The sequence below is a fragment of the Rhopilema esculentum genome, chromosome 9 (genome assembly GCF_057945365.1).
Source record: "Rhopilema esculentum isolate cy_ngs chromosome 9, ASM5794536v1, whole genome shotgun sequence".
Taxonomy (NCBI): domain Eukaryota; kingdom Metazoa; phylum Cnidaria; class Scyphozoa; order Rhizostomeae; family Rhizostomatidae; genus Rhopilema; species Rhopilema esculentum.
This window is the reverse complement of record NC_142823.1, coordinates 8,552,988-8,579,602: the sequence shown is the minus strand read 5'-3', so window position 1 is coordinate 8,579,602 and position 26,615 is coordinate 8,552,988. Positions and strand designations below refer to the sequence as shown.

General features: G+C 36.8%; 1 protein-coding gene and 2 long non-coding RNA genes across 3 annotated transcripts in view; all 3 read right to left on the bottom strand.

The window, feature by feature from the left end:
• Positions 1-219: 219 nt before the first annotated feature.
• LOC135688732 (uncharacterized) lies at positions 220-11,956 on the bottom strand. Its single transcript, XR_016144040.1, has 3 exons — positions 11,821-11,956; positions 1,699-1,830; positions 220-558 (listed from the first exon to the last, which is right to left on the bottom strand). It is a non-coding gene; the product is annotated as an uncharacterized LOC135688732 (long non-coding RNA).
• Positions 11,957-16,166: 4,210 nt separating this feature from the next.
• Positions 16,167-26,615, bottom strand: part of LOC135688727 (metabotropic glutamate receptor 4) — a 34,431-nt gene continuing 23,982 nt past the window's right edge. The window contains exon 4 of the mRNA XM_065205691.2: positions 16,167-19,270. Coding sequence (XP_065061763.2) covers positions 16,698-19,270 — 2,573 coding nt within the window. The 3' untranslated portion in view covers positions 16,167-16,697. The remainder of the gene's footprint in view (positions 19,271-26,615) is intronic.
• On the bottom strand, positions 22,513-26,335 carry LOC148959590 (uncharacterized). The gene is made up of 2 exons (XR_016144051.1): positions 24,794-26,335; positions 22,513-22,734 (listed from the first exon to the last, which is right to left on the bottom strand). It is a non-coding gene; the product is annotated as an uncharacterized LOC148959590 (long non-coding RNA).

Here is a 26,615-nt window from a genome sequence, read left to right as displayed (position 1 = left end):
AAGAAGTAATGGATGTTTTAGAAAAGCCAACAGCAAGGCTTGTGTGTCATAATAGCAATTTTAGTCTCAGGATTTCGAGAAACTTTTCTTCTTAGTTTGGTACTACTTTGGTAGCTGCCTCAAAATAAAGCTAAATTCTTTAAAAATTGACTTGGTGTCAATTTTTATCACTGGTGTTTGGCTTCATCAGAATATTCGATTACAGAAAGCAACAAGAAATAGTTTGATTTACCTACTTAAAGAATTAATACATTTAAACATATTTTCTCAATGCGTTAATATGTATCCGTTATTCTAGAAATTCCAGAGGAACAATTTACAATCACCAAGAAGGAGAGTAAATTTTTATCTAGAATAAGATTGAACGTACAATGCTTTTGCAAGAGTCTTAAATAATTCATCAGAACATCAGTAATCAAGTTCCAGAACATCTTGCTCTTTTCTAGCCTTGCTCGCTTCTTTGTGAAGCCGGTAACAATTCCAATAATTCAGATCCAGAGACGCACAAAGTCGAAGACATTTGGCATCCAATACTTTGCATATTTCTTTCATCGATGTCTAAAAAAACAAACATATTTCTTATGGTTAGAAATTCGACTTTTGATATTTCCGTAGCACAGTGCTCAATACGTTAGCACGTAGAGCGTGATATATCATAGAGTTGAAGAAAATAAGACTACATGATTTATCTCTACAAGCCTGTTTCTGTGTAACTCACACTTCAGACATCTCCTGAAGAGTGAGTTACTCACGAAACAGGCTTGTAGAGATAAATCACGTGGTCTTATTTTCTTCAACTCTATGATATTTCTTAAGGTTATATATTTGAAAACTTGGAATTTGAAAGATACCTAGAAAAAGCGGTAACGAAAAGAAAATAAGAGATTGAAAACAAGCTATATTCTAAAGAAAGTATCGTTTTTCATGGATACAGGTTTTTAAATAGAGCAAACGGTAATTTGAAGCTAAAAATGGGAACTTATGTTGGATAAGCACCATTTGGAGTCCTCTGTCTCCCTGCTACCATTCTCCTTTAAACTCTTGTTTTTTACACCCCTACACATTTGCAAAGTTGCTCTAATGTACAATTTTCCTTCCTTCTCACAGTAATATTTCTAATAAGCCACAAGAAAATGTAACAAACATTTCAGGAGTATCGTGAGAATCTTTTGAAAATTTTGCCATTATCAACCCAATTGCACTGCTCTACGAGGTACATTAAGTTTACTATATAGAGAAACGTGCTTTTTGACCAGTGAAAATAATGTATGAATTAACATAAGCGATTATTGATAATATCATTTACATCTAAAAACACATCAATGATATCATTTACATTTTAGTCGTATTGTTGTCTTTTGCAAAGCTCCATTTTTAAAACGTTGCAACATAGTTGTAAATATGATTAATTGCGCTCCCTTGTTGTTTTGCAAGGGCTTTTGGCCTCTTTTATGCTTGCAATAGATAAACAAAAAGTCATGATTTCAGGTGTTGGTATTTCAGGTGTATTTTCAACTGTATATGTCCTTGAAAACGTATAAAATTTGACTAATGTAAATAAAGCACCTAAGTGAGTTTATGAAAAGTGTGTACGTATCACAATTATATCAGAATGCTGTTAAGACAGGAAATGCTAGCCTTGCCAACACTGTGCATTAGTATCGGATTTTCAACAGTGAATAGCCATCGAGTACTTACAGAGTACGGGCCAATGGTAGGCCCTGGGTACGGTAATCCACCAATAGAAATAAACGCATCGGTATATGATGAGATTGCAAACATACACGTGATCAACACTAGAAGCATCCGCTTTGAAACCATTTTGTTATCCTGAAAGATAAGAAAAGAAAATATGCGGTGATCAGAGGCCATCAGAGCTAATGTTGTAAATTATTTTAGAGGAGAAAAATTGAACACATGCAGTGCAGATACTATGAGCTAGGATTGGTGTGATCCAAAACCTTTATAAATTGACATTAGGTTTTCAAAAAAGCAGGACTGACACAAGAATTTTCAGATTATTTTTAATACATGTCTCGTTGATTTGTTCATCGTGATTAATGTAAAGCTCCAATATGATTGGCCTGAGTAGCAATACAGATTGTTCTAAGGTTATTTCATACCTGTACGGTACCTGCAGCTTGTTCTTACTCAATAACAAGTCGAAACTCTGTCATAAATATGAAATAAGTAGAAGTGTTTTTACCCAATTGTTATAAACTGGTTGCTAGGGTGATTGTAAACTTTGACAATTTCAACAAAGACAAAAACAAAAACAATGGCTTTTATGACTTATTAATGTTTTAACAAAAGAGTTAGAAAAAAATCAAGATATTTAAGGTTATAAAATTAGAACATAAACCACACTGATACAGAATTCCATTATAAATGCTCTGATTGAAATAATTCAGCTGCTCCAACCTTTTTGAAAAAAAATATCTAAATAATTGAAGTCTTTTTCTTTGCTTTTACATATCTGAGAACAATGTTTCCAGTATAATGTTTTGCTTACAGCTAACGCTTTCCAATGACGCAAAACGATTTCTGTGGTTTGAAGAAACTAAAGGCAAAAATTGATTGCTGTACAATCATGGAAAACCTTTCGCTAAATTAGACGAATTTCTTACCGTTTCTTTCAATAATTAAACCTTCAAATGCTTTTTTCCACCGTATGCAACTTCTTGACTATTGTCCGCAAACTCTCACGCTTGTGTTTTATCTGAATTCTAAATGCATCATCTTAAATAGCAATCTCCTATTTATGCAAATTAAAAACGAGCAAGCCAGTGGGTGAGTTGCCGGATGCAAATATTTAAATAAATGTTTTGTTTCCGTGATGGGCAGTTGCGTTGGCTCAGAACAGCCCAATAATCACGCTCCTACACGATTGAAGTAATGAGATCTAACTAATTACCGAATCGTCTCAGATTTGCTGATTTCTTTAGCAAATAAGACAAATAAATTTGCAGCATTTAGTCGTATTATAGTAAACAGAGAATTTGGTATTTTATTAACATTTCCTCTAGACTCTAAAGTGTGAACAGCAAATGCCGAATCAATTATCAGCAAGGTTTTTGGCGTTTTGGTTCTCATTGTGGGTTGATTAACACGACGTTGAATAGTGCTCCAGCTTTCATATCAAAACTGACCTAAAACTGTCAATAACACGTTTTAGTGATAAATATTGAAGTAAACGTCCTTCTTGAAGAGTGCATAAATGATCAACAAACAATTTCAAACAAGTCAAAGATAAAATGCAAAAAGGTGAATTCTTTTATAAGGAAGAATAATTATTATTTCTGTCTTAATACTCTTAAATTTTCTAAACCTGGACCCAATATTACTTTTGAGTCATTCCCAAGCAACATAATGTGAATTTTCATACGAATCAAAGAAAAAGTTCAGATATTTGTTACTTTCCTTCTTTATCATTTAAAGTTGTAGGAAACAAAGCAAAGAAGCACATTGAATGTTTCTCAAACATTTCCGTTATGAAAAGTAACTCTTGTCCTGATTGCCCAACCACGTGACGAAATTTTAGACCTAATATTCTTAACAAATTTATCTTCATAAAAAAAGGGTGTATTTTGGGCTTTAAGGGGCTTTGACATCTTTATAATCTACTTGAAACACAACTGGCTCGTTAGGAAGTGTATGTACCTACACCACGCGGATGAAACAGGCATAAACCACGTGTCTGCTATTCCGTATGAACTCATGTTTATGTAGCTAACAGATCAGCGTTTAACAATAAAACAAACATAGCCTAAAAATTCATTTGAATTACTTTCTTCTAGATTACTTTATGTCAGGTGGGTTTGCAAGCAGAGACATCCTTTATTAAGTCAAAGTTGCATTTGGAATGAATATTTCGTCATATTTGATCCCTGAATTGAGATCCTTTTCGGAAGATTGCAAGACATGATGTTGAAATTCTGAAGTCCTTGCACAAGCAGTTGGCATATTGTCAAATCTCAAATGAGTTCCGCAATCTCTTAATTTGACAAAAATTTATTGTTTATACGAGTGCAACTGCAAATGGTATGAGAATTGTCTCTGAGAGACATCTTACCAATAAAATATCTCTATCGAAATATCAATGGCAATCGCACCATTTCTTTTTCAGTGTTGCTTCACGACTGGATCAAAGACACTCTATTTTCTGTTATGAGTACAGTTTTATAAGAAAAATAGCCGCTAAGTTTTTCAAATTTAAGGACAAGTAGAAAGTAGCAATTGATTTAACTTAGGTGAAGAAAACGTAAGAACTGATAGAGGAAGATTTAGCCTACATAAACTGTTAATATTATTCAACAAATTAGATAATGTCCTACTTTATAAAGAGGAATTTTTTAAATTAATTTTAAATGTTAGAAAAGTGGAGAGAGACAGAGAGAAAACCTAATAAGTTTATGAGCTTGAATTCGCTGCAGATGAGAATTTTCTCTAACAGACAAAGCAAAAGAACTTTCATCAAAGCATTTCCATTTTAACATGGAGCTTGATCAAGAAAATTAAAAGGATAGGATTTTATGACCCCAAACATGTTTCCCGTGTCAACATACTGAATGCTGTATGAGAAGATGAGCATCAACTATAACGATATTGCACAATCCGCTCATGGTTTGCGGTAAGAACTTAATCTAGTGGTTTAGTTCTAAGTCCAAAACGGTGTGAATACTAAAACATCCTTGCCAACAAAATCAAAGAAATTGTTAATGCTCCAAAAATTTGCTGCCATCCGATCTGCTGGGTTCACGAGTGAAATAGGCGATTAAGCAGCGTGTGCTAAGAATCATAAACAAGATTGACTTAAGAAAACTTCACTCTTTCTTCATAAGAACAATTTTAGATGAACACGGCCGTGAATATTTTAAGCATTAGAAAACAAGCTGAGGTTAAGATACGACAAAATACTTTTGAATAAGCCTTACAAAGGCTTTTATATAATTAGCATGACCTGTCAAAGAACTTTCATTAAGGACATTGCTTGTAACGTAAACGCTGATTATGGCAAAATATCTGCATAAAAATTTTCTGGAGGCTTTTCTTTAATGGCAGTGTAAGTTTTTGCCATTATCAATAATAACGATGTTATATCATACACATAGAATATTCTGCTATCGTAAAATATTGTTTCACGTCTAAATTTCTTCGACTAATTTGTTGGAAATATTACCCAGCTTGAGCCTAAATTTACCGGCTCTCAAATTCAAAAGAATCTCAAATCTCACACAATAAATCCAATTTTGAAAAATGTACAAAACAGCAGTTTTGGTATGACGTGACGTCATCATCCAGGGCTATTTACTAAACAACTACCTTATCTTTATCGGTACTTTAATCACAACCCTCTAAAACTCTTCAATCTCCAAATTGAAGAAACAGATCTTTGATATCAGCTGGCATCACTCGGTCGAACCATTTTGGTTCTACAGTAAGCTACCCATAACTCGAACCTCCCAAGGGAACAATGAAATGGCTCAACATAGCGAATGTTCGAGTTATCAGGGGTATTTCTGCATCAATGTATTTCGCAAGGGAACGCATATCAGTTCAATTTAGCCATTGTTCGAGTTTTCGAGGGTTTGAGTTATCAAAAGATAATTGTAATTCATCTGTCCTTCCGCCATCAACCAATTTGCCAAGCTGTCCTTCAGGCTCTAAAGATGGCCGCCATGGGTGTGCAATAAAGTTCGCATGTAGGGAAAATCCAAATGCAAATACAGAGTGCTTATTAGCATGGTTGAAATAATGAATTTTCGCAAATCTTCTTTTTCTGTCCTCTTTTTGTTCTAGTTCTTTTAAACTTATGAAAAGAGTATTTAACTTTTTCAGACATATAAATGAAATGGCATGTTTTCAAATTTGGCAAATCTAATCCAAAGAATAAAGTACCATCTTGGAAATCTAAACCAGCAGTATGTTCAAAAACTTTGGAAACTTTGTAAACTAAAAGCAGAAGATTAAGCAACATAGCTCTATGTTTTCCAAAGTGTTTGGTGTCATACCCAAGAAGCCCCATTCACTTCCTCGTCGGGGACCCTGCGAAGTGAATGACCGAAACTTTCCTAATTTGTAGAGTTTGTCGTCAGGCGAGGTTCCCTAGGAATACATGTCTATCAACAATTACACTCATTTTTTTAGAAACCAAGGTCGATGTTGAGTACACCAGTTTCTTAATGTTCTGGAAATTTCAATGCTCGCTGTTTCTTAAGAGTTTCTAAATTATGATGTCATGAGTGATGTTATGAAATGTTCGTGACCTTTTTTATCACATCAAGAGATTCGCTTCCGTTTTTATCACATGCTGTATTTAGTTGTGGGAAGTATATTTTTTATCCCTTGTTCTCAAATTCTAGGCCAACAGGGCAATCTTGTTCTTGGATTTTACAAAATTTCGTTGTTCTCAGTTTTATCATGATTTAATAGTTTCTTAATTTTTTTTGCTTCGAGTACTGAAGTTTCTTAATTTTTTCTGACTGTCCAGCACTCGTTTCTTACAGCCTGTAACTTATAAAAGAAATCAGTGTAATCTGCAACGACAGAGCAAAAACACCAACCGATTCGACTTACGGCCTCTCTTTGGAAGCTTCTCCAAACTTCAGTATACGACTTTTTTGGTAGATCGGTATTGAGCTCAGGTTTGATAGTATCTCCATAATTTTAGGCTGGATACAATTTTTCGCATTGTTTGTGCTTGAATTTTAGATTTTCCGGAGAAATGAGGTTTGAAAATCTGTAAGGAATTAGGAATTTGACTGCAAAAATCATTCCGGAGGAACTTAACCTCTCTAGTCATCAAACACGGTCAAATCCCTTATAAAATTTGTATCTTTATGTCGTCATGAAATCCATGCTCTCAATCCGAATCTGCGGTAAAAAAATGTTTACAAAAGAATTGAAGAAGTTTTTTCAAAATGAGGCCTTAAGTTGATTTGACGTATCGATAGAGATTTAATAGCTGGCTTTTTCATTTCTGCCTGTATTTGAATTAAATCGAGGGTCATTCTATAAATTTACTAGACGACGTGGAATAATACAATCATTACTGCATCAAAGTTTCTAAAGTGAGAGCAAATTATAGCGATTCTTCCTTCATTTTTTTGTTAACACAACTACTCTCGTTTCGGCTTCTTCTGTGTACTAATAAGATCTGAAATCAATGTGCAGTTGTATTGCCTTATCTTGAAGTGAAGAAAAAACGATACACTCCACATAGCTTTGTCTAATGTTTGTAGGGCGTTGCTTGGAAGACCCTTCATTTGTGTCCATTTCATTATTTTCAGGCTAGCGCCATCTCTAGCTATGTATCGTTTGGATTTGTTGGGGCAGCACGGAAATACAAAGTGCGTCTCAAGACAGTGGAAAACTTACAATGTTAGCCAATTTTCTCTGCTTAAGTGTAACAAAGCCACTTTATCTGCAATAGGTCATTGGAACCATTGACTACTATAATGTGCCATACGACCCGTTATAAACCCTTTTTAATATCACACATACTAGCAAAGGCACGGTCTAGGTTGCCGAAATCTTAGCCATGGCACAGGATAGTTTGAAATGGAAAACATAGGTCCGGCCAAGTTTTGTTCAGAAAATGTTTTAAATGAAATGTCTTGTTGAAAAGGGTGTGCAAATGAGTAATACAATGAAAAAATAAATTAGGTGATATGGAAAACGCAACAGACATATTCGTGGCGCGGAAAAAGTATTTAAGTGCATTTACTGAAAATATAAGTCAACTTGTTGTTTTTTCTATTTTGTTTCTACCGCATACAAAATCGTATTCTTGTAGCGTCTCAATACGAAGGTAAATAAAAAACGCGATTATTGATGTGTGGAAAATATGAAGCATTGACCGAACTCATATTATAACAGCTCATTATATAAATTAGCAATCAGTATGATCAATCAGCAACCTTCCTTTATGATGTACATGGTAGCAGGAGTTCAAAAACCAAACACATTTAAAGGTTTGTTTTTAGAAGACGAAGATGGAGAAGCAGAACAAGAAGACGAGGAGAAAGAATAAATAGAAGTAAGAGAAGAAAAAGTAGAGGAGGGGAGAAGAAAAAACAGAAGTGAATGAAAAAGTAGAAGAGGGGAAGGAGGAGAGAAAAGAAGATGGAAGAAGATGCAAAAAGTAGAAGTAGAAGGGGAGGATGTAGAAAATAAAGTAGAAGAAAACAAGTAGAAGGTGAGAGAGGAGATACAAAATAGGATAAAGAAGAATAAGAGGGGCCAAAGAAAAGAAGAGGAAGAAGATGAAAAAGGTAGAAGTAGAGGGGGAGGACGTAGAAAATAAAGTAGAAGAAAAAAAGTAGAGGGTGAGTAAGAAGAAACAGAAGAGGATAAAGATGTAGAAAAGGGGCCGAAGAAAAGAGGCGGAAATGATGGAGAAGGAAAAGAAGAAATAGAAGAAGAAGATAAAAAAGAAAAGAAGAGGAAGAAGATGAAAAAGGTAGAAGTAGGGGGGGGGAGGACGTATAAAATAAAGTAGAAAAATAACAGGGGCAGAAGAAAAGAAGCGGAAGAAGCAGAAATAAAGGAGGTGGAAGAGGACAAAGAGGTAGATGGAGAAGGAGAAGAATAAATAGAAGAAGAAGATGAAAAAGGTAGAGAGAGAAAAGAAGAATAAAAATGGAAAAAGAACTAGAACCGAGAGGGAGGAAGAAGAAAAAAGTAGAGGATGAAAACGAAGAAGTAGAATGAAGATGCAGGAAAAAGAAGTAGAATGCATTTGCCCAACAGGAGCAATTACACTCTTCAATACTTGCTCTACATAAGCAGCTCATTCACTTAAACTTGCTCAACATGAGGAAATCATTGTTTCAACGCACCAGGTAGTTTGTTATGTAATTTACATGAAATAATAGATTTGAAATAATAATAATACATGAAATACATGAAATAATATACATAAAATAATAGACATGTAATATAACAATATATTGTGTTACTTATCTTGAGCAATGTCCACCCTATAAGACGTAATCCCTATTAGTTCATTTCCAACTATCCCCTTGATAACAATGGGTTTTCAAAAAGAAGCTAACAAGGGTGTATGCAATCATGCATGATAAAATGTTATCCGTACGGCGGACATAATAATTAAATTTACGTCAGAGGAAGGTTGACACCCATCAATTAAGAAACCGATACAACAATGAAAGGTCGACTCAGTAGCATGCCAATGAAACGCCAATTTTAATTAAAAAAATGTTTTAATTTGAGGATAAAAAAGCACTGGTAACAGCAAATCTAAAAGAAATTCTCTAATTGCAACAATTTTATTGCCGACCCAAGAAACTTATGACAACGTAGCAATATTAGTAAAGGTACCATTACATTGACCACAATACAGAACAATTTTAGTATGCTCGGGCCACTCATCTGCAAAAGGTTCAAGGTTACAGAATGCACAAGTACCCGAGCAACCAGGGGGTAACAACGAAAATATCAATAGCGAAATAAACTGCGCTCAATTATCCAAAAGTCTTGCGATGTCTAATGAGATGTTAAGGCTCTTTATAAAAGCATAAATCTGGAAACCATTTGAAAAAAGGAAACAAAAGTATTGTAACAGCAGCATTTCTGTCTTGTTTTAAACAAGAGCCCTAATTCTAACAAAAGAACAGCATTTATCATAAAATGGCCTATATCTAGGAATAAGATTTGATGGAAGGCTAAAGAAAAACGCCTGAAGTTAATAATTGTGCATGAATAGCTTTCAATTACACCTGGTCGTTTATAATAAAGAATAGTTGAAAGAAATCCCGCTTTTGAAGGATACAATACGCGGCACAAGTCAGAATAAATGTTAACAAGCAACAATAAAACTTGCCGCTAAAGTAGAATTTTTAACAGACAAATGATTGTGAAATTATAACACAAAATTGTTGCAACTTTATTTCGACTGGAAAAATTCGGCAGAGAAGGCACAAGCACGAGGTGTTAATAATGTATGTTGAAAGAAGTGAGACTGCTCCGATTCATGCGAGTACTAGATTTCACAGCAGGGGGTCAAATACAGACCTCAAAGCATTACTACACACAGCCTGGTAAACATACCTGGTAGCAAGTAGAGGTACTCAAACCTGGTCAGTCACCTCTTCGTCAGCAAGCCTGAGCTAAACACAGTGGTGAGAAGAGAACAGCGCGAAATCAGCATACCAAACAAGCACGATAGATCCGACCCAAAGCAATTAAATACACCCATCTGATTCAAGGGACCCACACTTTCATGCAGAAGCCTAAACTACAGAACTCCTTCTTCTCTGCTATTCCCAATGGCATCAAAGGAGCGCATAAGAACTTAAATACCAAGTTGAAACATGACAATTGACATCCAAATGCGAGTAATACAAAAAAGCTAAAATAGAACCCCTAGCGAAATCAAATTCTACAACATCCCACGTGAAATTAGCTCAGACAAAAATCCATTTGATCAGCATTTAGAATCAAATTACAAAACATTTGACTCTCACAATCGTTTTGATTTGTTCCTGACAATTAAAAGGGTAAAGGTTATTCGATATTGAACGTTGGGGATTGCGCTTTTAGGGGCGCATCGTCCTGGGCTACAGCATTGTGTGGTAGGGTGACCAGTTCCCTTCAACGCCGCTTTTTACCTCCCTAGTATGTTTCAACTAGGTACACATTTTCAGCTGAAAGGACTGAGGGCTGTCCTTCAGCCTGGATCGATCCCGCAGCAATGGCATTGCAGTAGAGCACCTTACCATTCGGCTACCACGTCACCTTTTACCGTCTTTTCACCTTTTCCTAACTATTACCTTGATAGATATCTTCATTTTTTCTCTGAAACGCCAAATCGCGTGAAAATTAACAATGCAGAGATTCATTTGGTTTGCTATCAAACATGCAGACTACAGTTACAAACGACCCTTTGCTCAACAGGCAAAAGTTCACGAAGACACCTGTTATAAAATAGCCTTATAAATTTCCAAGCTGTTAAAGGTTTATCAATGAAAGATGCATAATATAAAGGCAGCTTGCGATTCTTATGATCTTCTTTTCGGGAAAGTTTCTGTAATTTCTAGCTTCTGTAGCACTAAGGACCAAAATTATGTTTGTTAAACGCCATTTGCGCGATGCATCGAATGTCGACGTAAAAATTGTACATACGTAGCGCCGTGTCGAGAAAAAGAATTTCGTTTCTAAAAGATTTATGGGTCGCTCTCTTTCTATAGCATTTGTTCCAAAGTCAATGTCTGCCGCTCTAATAAGCACAGCTATTAGTTAAACAGACATGAAAAACGTTTGAACGCATTTAAATCGGATTATGAATGCATGTGTGCAAAAGTTTCCTTTAAAGTTCTCAAAAGATTCCAATTTGGAACTTTTAGTCAATAGAATTCAAAAATTATTTCATTGAAGTCAAATATCCGTTTTTAACTTTCGCTAAATGTTTTTCGACAGGAATGCGTATCTAAGTAAACATAAAACAAAGGTTTACTCTCGAGCAGCAAATTAACATTTAAATATTTACCAATGGACACCTATTGTTAACTCTTGAGAATTATTAGAATCGGTCAGCACACCATTAGAATCAAACCATTAGAAAAGGCTTTGCTCCTTCATTTCCCATTTAAAATGTGCATACTTCAAATTGATTCTTATAAAGTCGTCTACATAAATGACAAAAAGTTTGACATTTAACTGATTGTAACCAATTTCAATGCATTGTTCGATGCAAAGCAAAGCCTTCTGTATCACTTTCACCTATCTTTCAAACTTTGTCGTTAACCTTCATTTTGATTTCAGCTCTTTCATAAAAAACTTAAAGTTTACGCAACCTACCTTAAAACAGCTGTCACTGTAAAAGCCAGAGCTTAAAAAAGCCTTATCTTTCACTCTTTGCTGTCGAATATTTATACAGTGGAAGTTCGCTTCGATTTCTTTTACGTGATGCAAACACGGGGGAGGCTGCGAAAGCTGTGTGATAATTTGTAACCCAGACTGCAGAGCATGGCAATTCCCGACGAGATTTCACGCGTGTACAGTCATTTCAACAATATTTTCTGCGTGCAAGCTTCCGTTTAATATTCAAATGACATGCAAAAATGAGTTTTTCATAAAATCGTCACAGTAAACTTTGTAGACAATTTCAAATTTTGGCATACAACACTACTACGGCATTGCAAAACCTGCAGACTTTTTTGTTACCGAAGCAGGAATTGTTAGGAGGGAAGCAGAGGCCGTATTTACTATAACTTTATTACGAAAACCTTCTTTTTGCACACAATATGGACAATAAGAAAGTTTGCACGCAGAAGATATTGTTGAAATGACTGTTCACGTGTTAAGACTAGTAAGAAAAGACCAAAAAAACATTTGAATGTACCAAAGGTCACGTACATTTCCTAAAAATGAGTACAATTGATGAATTGATTAATGTCAACAAACTTATTTGGTTATCTTTACCAATTCAATTATATATATTTTATCATATAGTCGAAGCCACATGTCAATTTACCTTATGTATGTTATATCTTCTGTGAATTTCCCATTTCTAAGCGAGACCAACAGGAGAAGTCACCCCGTCGTACTAAACATATCTGCATATCATTTTCATTGGCTCTTAGCGAGATCCCCTTTTTGGGAATCCCCTATTTCCCAAACCGTGTAAAGAGCTATCGCCACAAAGCAAACGTTAGTACAATATCCACTGTAAAATCATCGCCTTTCCTAAAGCTTCGATAATGTTCTTGGCTTTAGCAAGAAAATAAAAATTTCAACAAAGCCGCACTCATTCTGCCTTTTAAACGCTTGAAGTGCTTATCCCAGGTTATTTTCTCATCAATAATGACGCCTAGGGAATTCACTTGATCAACCTTTTTTATATCCGAACCATCTAGCATACAAACCTCAGGAAGGTTAAAGCCTTGGCCAAACGATTCGATTTATCGCTCGACATTTCTCTCGAGATTTGATCTCAAAATCGAGCGAAGTCGAGCATGAGTGGCCAAACGATTCAATCTTTCGCTCGATTTTTCACTCGACTTTTCACTCACGCCAACAAATTGAAGGTGAAGAAACGCAAATCGGCTGCCGTGTTGATCTTGCGTGCAAATATCCTTTTATAATCTCTTGACGAACTAGAGTGACATAAGACCCTGCTCGTCTGTTTCATGCAGGAACCGCCATTAAATACTTATTTCGTTTAAGCAAATTACTATTTTCAGGCAAAACTTTGTTTCTTTTAATTAGTTCCATTCTTAAAATGGAAGTCATCACTTAAAAAGGTCCCCTGGACCTCCAGGCTCCAGGGTAGTATGCTTCCCTGCCCAGCATGAGAGATGATAACTGCGCACGCGCTCACTCGACTCACTCGACAAGGTGGCCAAACGATTCGATTTTCATTCGACAAAACCTTTTTCACTCGACTTTTTGACAGAGATCAAACTTCACTCGACATCACTCGACGCCATTTGACTTGCCAAACGACTCGATTTTTCACTCGATTTCTTGTCGAGTAGAAAATCGATTGAAAAATCGAGTCGTTTGGCCGGGGCTTAAGGTTCCGCGTCATTTGTGGGTGTGCTAATGCCATGAATTCAGTCTTTTCGTGATCAGGACTTATGATTAGTTTATTTACTCTCATTTATTCAGAGATATTGAATAGTTCTTGATGTGCATCTTCAACCAATTTCACTGGATTACTAGAAACAATTGTCAAACTAGTATCATGGGGATTGCAAGCAGTCTTCAAGATCATTCAGATTAATGATGAAAAGAAGAGGGCCTGAGCAAGACCCTTGTAGCATGCCATACAAGTAGCGATCTCAAGAAATTGGAGACTTGGTCGCGAGGCAATAAGCTTTCACTGAATGTAGCAAAAACTCATTCAATGCTCATATCCACAAGGCAGAAGGGCAGCTCTCTTAGAAGTCGAAATGAAGCCTTGGAACTGAAGATACGCGACAATGAGCTCGAAGTAGTTTAGAAAACAAAGTTCCTTGGAGTGCAAATCGATTGCTCATTAGATTAGAAAGAGCAAATTAAGGCAGTTTCCACCAAGATCTTCAGGGCGATCGGCTTTTTGAGACACGCTAGATCCTTCTGCCTATGGCAAGTTTGAAAACTCTTTTCACTGGTATTGTGGAGCCCCACTTTCGATACTGTTATTCTGTCTGGGGTTGTGCTGGGTCTACAGACATCGACCGGAAGTTACAATAACTTCAAAATCGGGCTGCTAGGATCATAACAAATAGCAGCTTTGATACTACAAGAAGACCACTTATTGCGAGGTTTGGCTGGAAGACAATTGAAGAGCTCATTGGCAATGAGACTAAAACGATGGTCTTCAAGTTGCTCTATGATTTGGCTCCTCAATACTTGTCTAACCTCTTCACCAAAAACTCAGCATGCTCCTCCCGCAGCCTCCGGAACACTGAGACTGATTTAAAGTTGCCAAAGAAGAAGTCAGCAAATGGACAAAAATGCTTTTCTTTCCGGGGAGCAAAACTATGGAATAGCCTTCCTGTTTAGTCCAAGACGGCATCCTCCCTGGGTGGTTTAAAAAATCAATACAGGGTTGACTAATTCGTTTTATACAGTTTAATACCATGTAATTTTAAATAGGTTTTCAATAATATGATTTTTATTTTCTAGTATTTTAATCAAATATTGTAATTAGTTTTTATTGGAGGGCCCCTTGAAAAATAACTTCCGTTGAAGGGCAACCCTCCCTAAACAAATCAAATATGAAATATGATATAAATATGAAATATTTGCAACAGGTTTCCTTCCTAACTTTTGAATGCATACCATTTAGAGGGCAAAATTGCTTTTTGTGTGTTAGGAAAGATTCGAACCACATCCCTTAAAGAAAGAGGACAACCCTAGAAAACTTGGAAATGAAAACTTAAACAAAATGTAAATCTAAAGCTCCCTAGGTTTTCAGGAAGGAAAGATCCAGCAAATGTACACGATAGCTTCTTACATGCAAAATCTTAAGATCAGATCAACAGAATGTTTGACAGATTTTACACAGGGATTTTCAAGTGATCGATGGCTAAATTTCCCAACATTGGCCTTTAAGCTCGATTCTAACACTGTGATTGCTTGAGTGCCTGGGGGATTCCCAAGAAGGGGATCTCATCGACAACAAAACAAGCTTTTTCTGATGTGCTCGTCACAGGTGGGCGTCACAGAGATTCTTGACGTGAGAAAACATGCGAATGTTGCAGATGGTGCAAAAGAAAATTCCCATGGATTGAAAAATGAAAGAAAGAATTTCATAATTGTCAACGAATCAAGAAGATATCATACTGGCGGACGGACGTGCGTTGACAGCTAAAAGGTCCATTGATTGAATCGTTGTTAAATAAGACAGAAATCTAACCATAGGAAAGAAAAAGTTTGACAAAAATTTACCAATCTTCACAGCTTTGAAAGTGAAACTTGGCGCAGGAAGCTTCATTAAATTGCTGTCAAAAAGTTTAATATTCAGATAATGTAGCCTTGATGAATGCAACAATCCACGTGGTTTCCGAGCAGTGCTACGATTTTATGATCATGAAAAAATACAACAACGGCTACAGTGTAAGGCCCGCTCTAGCTAGCGTTATCCTTCATTTTCGTCTATTACCAACGGCATCAAACACATGCCGTATATTACAAAAATAATCGTATCTCAGTGGGAATAAATTCGTGTGTTGCATTCGTGTGCTACATTAGTGAGTTTTCAAACATCAAACTGTTGAATACATTAAAGGACTTTAATCGTAATAAGGAAGAACACACTAAAGTATTGATGCGAAGGCTGAAGGCTGTCCAAGGGCCTCTTGCCTGAATGCTATCCGGTCCCATTGGCTTACCTGCCGCGTAGTTTCTGTTGCCTGGTTTTTCAATACAAGCTATACACTTATAAATCTAATACAGTTTCTGCAAATGGTCACAAGTTTGCTGTAATGTTGGGTAAGCTTAGTGGAAAACTCTATAGCGGGAACCATGTTTAGCTGCGTACGACGACCTTCAGGAATGGTTCCTGGACAATGTATAAAAGGCCTAAAGATTAAGCTTCAGCTCAACAATACGCATAAAATAGCCAGGTAATGTATTTGGTTCGAGAGGGCTTAGTTAGCCTTGAAGCCTACGCACTTATTCTGAGGGGGGAGGGGGGGGGGGGGGGGTGGGTGATTCTGGAATCAGGATTATCGTTTCAATGTACATTTTAGACTCTGGGCAACAACTTAGATAAACCAGTGCCAAGTAGTACTGTTCTGAAATACGCTTTTCAGTGAAAGAGAGAGTTAGGAGTAAGTAGCAAAATGATATTAAATTTGGAAAAAACACCATAGCTAACAATAATAATAAGCTGTATAGTTAATTGTTGATTGGGAGATCAGTTATTCTATAGTTCTTATAATGTTTCATCAATACCATTCACAGTTTTTCATCAATACTATATTAAATCAAAATGTTTTTAGTTGGAGTAAAATTTTTGATAAATTCTGAAACTAGAATAAAAAACAAGCAAAGAACACAGCAAGGAGCCTTGTGTCACCTCAAATCACTAAAGTGTCTTTTACATTAGTAGAAAGAAAACAGCCTAGAATCTTTGTGACTGTAAGGGCACTCTACATAAGTCTACACAAATACCCATGGTATGACGCAAACCCTAACAAGGTCACTTCAAAGCATACTGCAACATTGGATGCAGATAAGGTTTCCTAAACTGAAAAACACCTTCTTCGCATAGCCTTTAGCTTGTCATTGAGTGCATACCTCTCTGTTGAAGGTATAATGGTCTTCTTTGATGGCTGCAGTACTTTCTTGTCCTCCTCTGTTTTTGTCATTACGATCATGTCGATGCTGTTTTCAAGACTGTTGTTCACACTGTTGGTTTTATTGTAGGTAGAAGAATATCTCTCTTCGCAGGCCTTGTTCGCCTTTTTGGTAAACAGACGATAAACTTTTGGACCAAACAAGCCGGCAAGAGAAACCAGGCCTATTATGTTTGTGAAATTAGCGATCAAGAAAATATCAGAAAAAGGATTAGTGTTTTCGACCTTCAGAAGTAATAGAAGCGGGATAAAAATGGCCCATAAAACACAGCTTACATACATGGTGGCGCCAATATTGAAAGCTTCGTTGTAATTCTTTGGAAACTTGCGAGATTTGAAGGCGTATACAGTGCTCACTGCCAACATACAAAAACATGGAACGAGGTTGATAGCAATCGTGAATATATCTGCGCCACACAAATCAGCCACCATTTTGTACTCTGAGACTAGCACGTGATTGACTACAGGGGGATCACCTACAACCCACATTACTGACAAGAGGAGTTGAATTGCCAACAACCCAAAGCATATCCAGATTTGCGATGCTGCACTGACCAAATAAGGCATGGAACCCATGTTCCGTGCAGCTTTGAATATTCTGTAAATTCGGTTGGTTTTCAGCATGAGAGGCGTGTAGCATGCCGTCAGACTTAGGCCAAAAATAAATCGCCGAAGTCCACAACGAACCAATGTTGGCTGCAGCAGGAAAGTACATGGCGATATGAAACAGAGGTAGAGTCCAGCCAGCATGAAAAATGACAGTTCTCTACTTGACGATTTGACCACCTTTGACTCTCTGTGTTTTATAAAAAGAAATAATACTAAAGTGTTTAAAATGATTCCAACGGTAGATTCTACGACTACAATTATACTCAGGTGATTAGAGAGTTTCACTCGCAGCTTGGCAAGTTTGGTGCAGGTTGTTACGTTTTGGTTAGGGAGCTGGAATTTTGCACACTTGATGCATGTGTTGTTGACAAGAATCTCATCGCCGTTGCAAGCATGACATGTAAAACAGCATTCTTTGGTCTTACTTTGTACCTTCCTGTACCCAGCTTTGCATGGCTTTGAGCAAACGGAATCTGGAGGATCTCTGCCACCATCGTTCCATTTGACCAGATGATTGGAAATCTCAAGACTGGATTCTTGGTTGGTTACGTTCAATTTCCATAGGCCAACAGAGCTGTAGCTCTTACCATCAAAGTTAAGAATCTCAATATCACGGTAGTATGATCCATTTGAATCGAAGGGGACTCTTCCGAACACATCCTTGCAGTAACGGGACCAGTTCCTTATGTAAAACTGCATACCGTTACCAAGATTGCGGTTGCTGATACTCAAGGCACATTGCGTTTTGTTAATACCTATTGCAGAGCAGAAATATCTGAACGTGCACCGCAACGCATACGCGTAAACGTTGACCGCATCAATAACGGCCTGTGCAGCTGCATACTGCCCGTAAAATTTGCTTTCCACAATACTCTCATTGCCACTGCATTGCTTCCTGGTTGGTTTCGCAGTAGTATTCCTTGTGCAATTGAAGTTATCTTCCCAGAAATCTGCAAACCATTTATAATCGTTATCCTTTAGTTTCAAAGCCTTGAAGTACCTCAGAAATTCCTTGTTGTTAATGCCTGCATAATTCAGTAAAACTGACCCCTTTGCGATGTTTTCGACACCCTTTATCGTCTCATAGTCGGCCGACCATGCCGAACTTGAAAGCCAAACAAAAGAGACGTTCCATCTTTTTGCAGCTTGGAATATCCCATTTGTATCTTCTGCAGTTGTGAACAACACAACCACTTTGGCATTTTTGTCTTTCTTCAGGCTTTTGATGACGATATCATAATCCGAACTGTTCGGGGTTTTTGGTAAACCATTCCTGGTTGCAATGCAGACTCCGGAAGGTGCTAACAGTCGCACAAGATAGTTAATGCCTTGCTGGCCATAGTCCCCATATGAATTGACTGTGGATATATACCGCCATTGGAAGTGAAGGAGAATATCCCTTATGGCCAACACTTGCATATCATCAGATGGCACCGTGCGGTAAAAGTTAAAGTACTTTTCGCGATCAATGAGATCTATGGCGGTTGCTGAGTAGCTTATCAGGCGCTTACCAAAGATACCGAAAGCTGATGATGCCAAGACTGCCTCATCGGACGATGCAGGGCCGACCACACCCACCAGTCTTGCAGCTAAAATCATACTGCTTATATCACTTCTCAATAATTTCATGTTACTGCAAGTGTCGACGATCCGGTATCCAATGGTAACATTATAAAGCTTCGAAGGATCTGCGTTGACTCGTTTGAGCGCATACCTCATGGCCTCAACGAGATAAATGCCTGATTCTTCGTCAAACTCTCCGCATGGAGTCGTTTCTCCTCTCCTGTGAACGCCAAAATATCCACCAATGACGAACTTCTGTTTGCCGGAATTCTCAGCAATTGTGTTGCCTGGAAAAAGTGATATTGTTGAACGAAAGTGAAACTATATTTAAAATGGTATAGTAAACGAAATACCTATGAAGTCTATTTTACACTTCTTTATTGTAAATGATAGAATCAAGCTGATAAAAATCCAAGAAAAAGCATTGATTTTTATATGATAAAAATCATGGCTCCCGCAGAAGACGCTTAAAAGAGAATGAGTCAACGAATTTTGGGACCTACTAACACGCACAGTTAAGGAATACAGAAAGAGTGATAATAATAGTAACATGAACTGGGGGCTCAAAGCTAGATTTCGTAGCAAAAGATTCAACAATATAATTGGCAATTGTGAAACAGGAAAAAAACACCTAACTGACTCCTGTAAAATTTCAAAAAAATCTCGACCCCTTATCTTCTCTTCGTTAAATAGGTAAGAATAAGGGCAAGGATACTTCTGCTAAAATCACAAGCATGCAGTTTTTTAACATTATCTCATGACTCAAGCAATCGAAGCCTCTGGAGAGCACTATCAAAGCCTCCATTATCCATCGCTGGCCGAAGTTTCAAAAAATTTCGGTAGCTTATTTCGTGTAATTCAACCTTTTCAAAAAGTGCAAAGCAGGGGAGGCAAAAAGCATTCAGCAAAAGGCATTGCTTGTTTATACACGAGTCACTCAAAAATCTTGGAGACTGACGAAAAACAGTTGTTGGCCTGAAATTTTTCTGCAGGAAGCTTCATCTTTTTCAAAAAGTGAGGAGACACCCCAAGCTTTCAATTTATTTGGAAAAGAACTTTAGCTGGAATACTTTCAAATGAATATCTTTTCACTGGATATCGTTTTTCTATTTGAATCTTTATCTCCTTCGTCCAGCAAGGCCGAAATTCAAATCTCCCAGAAGAGCAAAAGCCTTCTGTTATCCTCTTGTGTAAGCTGCATTTAATGACAGTGAGCTCAACAGGGTCTTATGATTTGCTGATTTCAAGTTTGATTCTAGATCTTTGATATCCAGAGACCCTATTACATTGACCCTATTACATTGCTCCTATTACATTGACCCTATTATATTGACCCTATTACATTGACCCTATTACATTGACCCTATTACATTGCTCCTATTACATTGACCCTGTTACATTGCTCCTATTACATTGACTCTATTACATTGCTCCTATTACATTGACCCTATTACATTGACCCTATTAAATTGCTCCTATTACATTGACCCTATTACATTGACCCTATTACATTGCTCCTATTACATTGACCCTGTTACATTGCTCCTATTACATTGACTCTATTACATTGCTCCTATTACATTGACTCTATTACATTGACTCTATTACATTGACCCTATTACATTGACCCTATTACATTGCTCCTATTACATTGACCCTGTTACATTGCTCCTATTACATTGACCCTATTACATTGACTCTATTACATTGACTCTATTACATTGCTCCTATTACATTGACTCTATTACATTGCTCCTATTACATTGACTCTATTACATTGACCTTATTACATTGACTCTATTACATTGACTCTATTACATTGACCCTATTACATTGACTCTATTACATTGACCTTATTACATTGACCCTATTACATTGACCCTATTACATTGCTCCTATTACATTGACCCTATTACATTGACCCTATTACATTGCTCCTATTACATTGACCCTATTACATTGCTCCAGGGGCGGATCGAGACATTCTCAACATTCTCAATTTAGAATGTCAGATTTTCCCAGTTTGATTATTCTAAATAAAATGCTAAAAGTAATGAATGAGCTCAGATTTAAGATTCAAGATAAGCATACATCTTTTTATTATGTATTTTAGGTATTTATTTCTACATAATCGTCGTATTTGCTATATTTTACTCCGTTTTGCCTTTGCGAAACATTTTTATATCTTCTCCGATGAAAAACCAAATTCTCCTTCATTGAACCTAGTACCCAGGAGAGTAGTAAGAGGCTGCGCCGCGTCCTGTATCTAGGCATGATTTTTAGAAAGTTTATCGACTGTTGCCATGCATTTTGAGAAGTTCCTTCGCATTTTTAGAAAGTTGCACGCAGTTTCTGTATGCGCACGCAGAGAATTTCAATTCATTTTTGTCACTTAGAAGAGGTCGACCTGAAAGATTTTAACGAGAGGAAAATTCGCCAGAATGACGTATTAAACCCATTCACTTTTAATAGGGTATATCTGGCATATGTTTAACATATATTTTATGAGGTCTTGCCTACGTCGCAGTTTGAGAATCTTGAGAAGTTAGTGGGCTGGTCCACAAAGTAGCTAAATTTGACAGGGAACACCAACTTCACGTGATCAAGAATCCACACTCGACTCCAGACTACAGTGGCAGTGGCAGTGCCTGGTAATGATTTGTGTTTGTGCTTGATTAGAGAATAATTTCACAAGAACCCATTGCAAGTATGGATGTATTGGAAGAATTGAAACAGTTATTGACCGATTGTGCTTTGGATACCATCGAGGAGTATTTTTTTTCGCTGACTAGGGAATGGTTACTTACAAGTCTGCCGGGAGGGCCTAGGCGCCAGAACCAGATCGTAACACACAACCTTCGACATTTATTGTGGCAAAAGAATTCTTTCATTTTGATGGCTGAACCTTGTTGAACGAGAAAGGGTCAGACTTTGAGGTACTGCTGAAAAATTTTATATAGGGGTTCATTTTGTGCTGCTGCTACTGCCCCGGTGAAAAATCTTGCAGGATCCTGTATAGGATCCTCGCAGGATCCTCACAGGATACTGGTAAAGGATCCTACAGGATCTTGTGCAAGATTCTGTACAAGATCCTATAGGATCTTATAGGATCCTATAGGATCTTAATAAGATCTTACAGGATCCTGATAAGAATAAAAGTATTCCGTAAAAGATCTTAATAGGATCCTATGTATTTCTTGAACCTTAGTGAAAAATCTTGCGGGATCCTGTATAGGATCCTATATAGGATATGTGCAGGGTCCTGAATAGGATCTGATCAAGATCCTGTAGGAAATCCTGATAAGAAATCCTGTAGGATCTTATCAGGATCCTATATATGATCTAATCAGGATCCTGTATATGATCTGTTCAGGATCCTATATATGATCTAATCAGGATCCTGTATATGATCTGTTCAGGATCCTATATATGATCTTATCAGGATCCTGTATAGGATCTAATCAGGATCCTGTATATGATCTAATCAGGATCCTGTATATGATCTGTTCAGGATCCTAATAAAGGATATTGTAGGATCTTCTACCAAATAAGAGTTCAAGAAGTAGATCTGTAGAGAGCAAATCAAGTTTCATGTGATTCACATTTAATAAAGTCACAATCTTTGTATACTACATCTTCATAAACTATGCTTAATTTACTAGTTTGTCAAGACATTTCTGTTTAATTGTTCTGTTTATAACCTCACTCTGCTTTGCTGTATTTTACTCTCTTTAAACTGCATTGAAAGCACCTAGAATGAGAAAAGATTTAAAATTTCAAAAAATGGAAGGTTCCAAATGAATCATAAGGATTTGAAATTGGTTTTAATCTTACATTGTAAAATTAAGTCTTGAAATGTCTTATGATAAAAATATCGCAGAAGGGTGACTGTTTTGCATGGCCATGCCCTCTTTCCATCAAGTACAAGAAAGGATGGTGCAACGGACCAAGGGGGCCACTGAACTCTTGTTTTTGCATGTTTACATGGCAGACAAACTTTTATTTGCATTTATGAACTTCATTACAGTATTATCCCTACTATAATCCTATATATTTTGAATATAATAATGTACGGCTGTACCTGGTCCCGGCAAGATATACAATTATAGCGATTTTAAAATATTTTCGGTTATGGCATGATTTGTCTTCAATCTACTATTTTGTCTTCAATCATAGTATGGTAGAACGCTTTATGAACCGATTTCAGTTTATCAACATCATCAACTGATTCTTAACATCAACAAATGTTGCTTTTCGGAACCTCTTGGTATTATGGCCAAAGATGTGACTTTCTTGCAAAAATCGTAAAATCTTTTAGCCAAAGGAAATAGTAGATTGAAGACAAATCATGCCATAACCGAAAATATTTTAAAATCGCTATAATTGTATATCTTGCCGGGACCAGGAGGTAGATCTTCGTACCTTGATAATCCAAGGTTGAAATCTTCACAGAACATTACTTGTTTGTTTTCTTTTGTAACCTACAAAAAATCGTTTTTACAGACAAAAAAGTCAGAATCCCCTTTTTATCAACAAAATTATCATAACCTGGAGGACTGAGACTTTCAGTTACAGTCTTTTATGAAGTAGATGTTCTAAACGCTTTTTTCATATAGGAGAGAGCTAATATTTGTTTGAGATAAGCTGAAAACGTTATAACATTTGTGTAAAGCATTTTCCTTGAAGTCAGGGAAGCTACAGCTCCCCTAAAGCATCTCATTGTTGGAAAATGTGTACGAAATTTTGCTACTCTGTCGAGATTTTTAGGAAATATTGTCTATCGACAACCTCCTAATACGAATTTTGACTCTCACTGCGCCTGAACTATTTATGAAATGCACGATCATATTAAAAGTAGCATGGTGGCATTTGGTCATAAGTATTTATGACCTGGGTCCGCGCTATCAAGCCTTTCAAGAAGACTGCAACCATTTCCTTGCAACCGATTGTTTGACAGAAACAAAACAAATTGGAATTCAATGTGATTTCTAGTAATGGGATGTCATCTAGATAATTGAGTGGAATTTAGCTTGTCGGCATTTGGAACAGCCCCAATTTTGGCAGTGGGTTGAAAGATTTGTGCCAGCTCTTTATTTTAAAAGAGAAAGCCTCTTGGATGTGCGTCATGAAACTAATGAGGCGCCAGAAAATGATTCTCTGAATAGCATTTTTTTAGTAGTTTTTTACAGATTTTCCATAAGAACGAGCCCAAAGATGGCCAAAAAATTAAAAAATAGTTCTGATCACCCCCAACTTTAAGAAGCTGCTCGAAATTCAGTTCTTTTAGTCGATAAGAAACCTATTTGTGGTTCAATTTTCAAAGACAATAGAAAGAATATAACTCCTTACAACTGATTAGGTGTTTGTTATGTTTGATATTCTGTTGCATTTGTTTGTGTTTTTTCCCATAAAGTAGCTTTTTAGTTCTTGGTATTAAAGCAAACTTTCAATAATAAATTCATTAATAAGGTTAAGAAAATTTTAACTGGTAGTTTGCTTAGTTTCTTATGAAAAATGCGCATGTTAGCTTTTGTGATGTAAAAAGTTGGCCCACTAGGAACATTTAAAACGATACAAAGATTTCTAAACTTGGTAGCAAATTGGCTGTTGGCGGTTTGAAACAGTTTTTGAGCAATTTGAAATTTTAAAGTGCAATTTTCAAGGTTCACACAAAATCTACTCATTTAAAGTGTTTCCTGAAATTAGCCTTCTTGGCCTTTACATGTTTTAGCAGCAGTTTTAGGTCAGACTCCAATTTTTTTAAAATAATCTCTGGTCTAGCACAGTACCAAAGAAGAATATTCATTTACCTGCTGGGCTGGATCCATTCTTCTCGATTCTTTTGCTTGCAATCTTGACTTTTTGGAAAAAGCGCCTGACAGATGTTCAGCATTTTGCATCTCTGGAAGTCTTTCTTCTGTTTTCCACCAACAGATTGTCTCGTTCAAAATGTGACCCGCTGGACTGCCAAGTGTCCTCTGATTGGTTGGTAAAAAAGGCATGCGACAATTCACTTCATTAGCGATGGTTATCGCAGTTTATGAATCCCCGTACCTACCAGAACACCGGTTACAGCACGATCACCCCTTGAAAGTCCCTGATTTTGAATAAGTCGAAAACAAGTTATTTGAAAAATATTCTTTCCAGTTCAACATCGTTTTCTATAACCATATTTACCCGACAGCATATCTAATTTGGGGTGCAATGATAACCAATTTGTGCAATGACAAAACGGTTTTGTGCAGTGCTAAAATGGAAAGCTGCTCCGTTATAAAACTGGTGCTTTAACTATGGCGGACGAATTTTATGCCTTTTAGATAAACTTCAAACTTTTTGAACCTTAATAAGAAAATTGATAGCCTGAACATGCCCAGGGCCCCCAAGAGTTGGGGAAGAGGCAGGAGTGTAGCCAAGAAAATTGTTTAGAGGGATGAAGAGGCGATTTTTGCCGACAAAAAAGGGCGCGTTTCATTCTTTAAGGGTGTGGTCAAAAGATAAATACTCTTGCATGCTGCTTTTATTCCTTTCTGTTTCAAAGTTTATACTCTAGTGCCATACTTTGATAGTTCAACTACACAGAAATGTTGCAAAAAGTTCGCAGAGCGAGTGCCCAGCAAAAATCCTTACTGTGCCGACCAACAAATTGTTGGGATACCACACCCCCACCGTACCCCCCTATGCCGACGCCTCTGGGAAGAGGGGGCAAACTGCAACAGAGAATCAACGTCTAGCATCTAAGGGGCCACATAAAGTAATGAGTTCCATTTTAAAAATGGAATTAATTCAACTTAAAAAGAGTATGCCTAAAAATAGTAAATCTATTTAAGCCAATACATGAAAGTGACATGAAGAAATAATTCTGAAATGTATTTGAAAAAGCTTAACTAAAGGGTGTGGTATTTATATACATCAGAGATTGATATGATCATATGTTTTGTTTTTCTTGCGCTTTGCTGCATCAAAAGTCCATGAAATTGGTTGATATACACTTAGGATCAGGGGTGTAGTGTTAGGGGCTGAGCCCCCCTTGTTAACGCCAAAAACTTGGCAAATTTGTATTTTTCTATTGTTTTTTGCAACTTTTTGTGCAAGAGCCACCCTTGTTATTTTGATAGCACTACACCACCGCTTAGGATTCAAGATGTTGGTAGGATCCTGGTCAGAATGTAACAGGATCCTCTTTAAGATTCTACAGGATCCTATTGTTATATTCAAGATCCTGGCAGGATCCATATCACAATCAAATAGGATCTTGGAATCGTTATGTGTAAGATCCAAATCTAGTTCTTGTAAGATCCTGCAATGTCACTATGGATCCTAGCAAGATCCTATTCAAGATCCTGTTTTAGAATTCTGTAAGATTTTTGGTAGGATCCTGTGTAAGATATTCAGTTGTTTATCTCCTACAGGATCCTTATGTAAGATCTTGTATAGGATCCTAAACATTTAGGATTCAAGATGCTGGAAGGATCCTGGTCAGAATGTAACAGGATCCTGTTTGACTTTGTACAGGATCCTATCTTTATATTCAAGATCCTGACAGGATCCATGTCACAATCCAATAGGATCTTGGAATTGTTATGTGTAAGATCCTAATCTAGTTCTTGTAAGATCCTACAATGTCATTCTGGA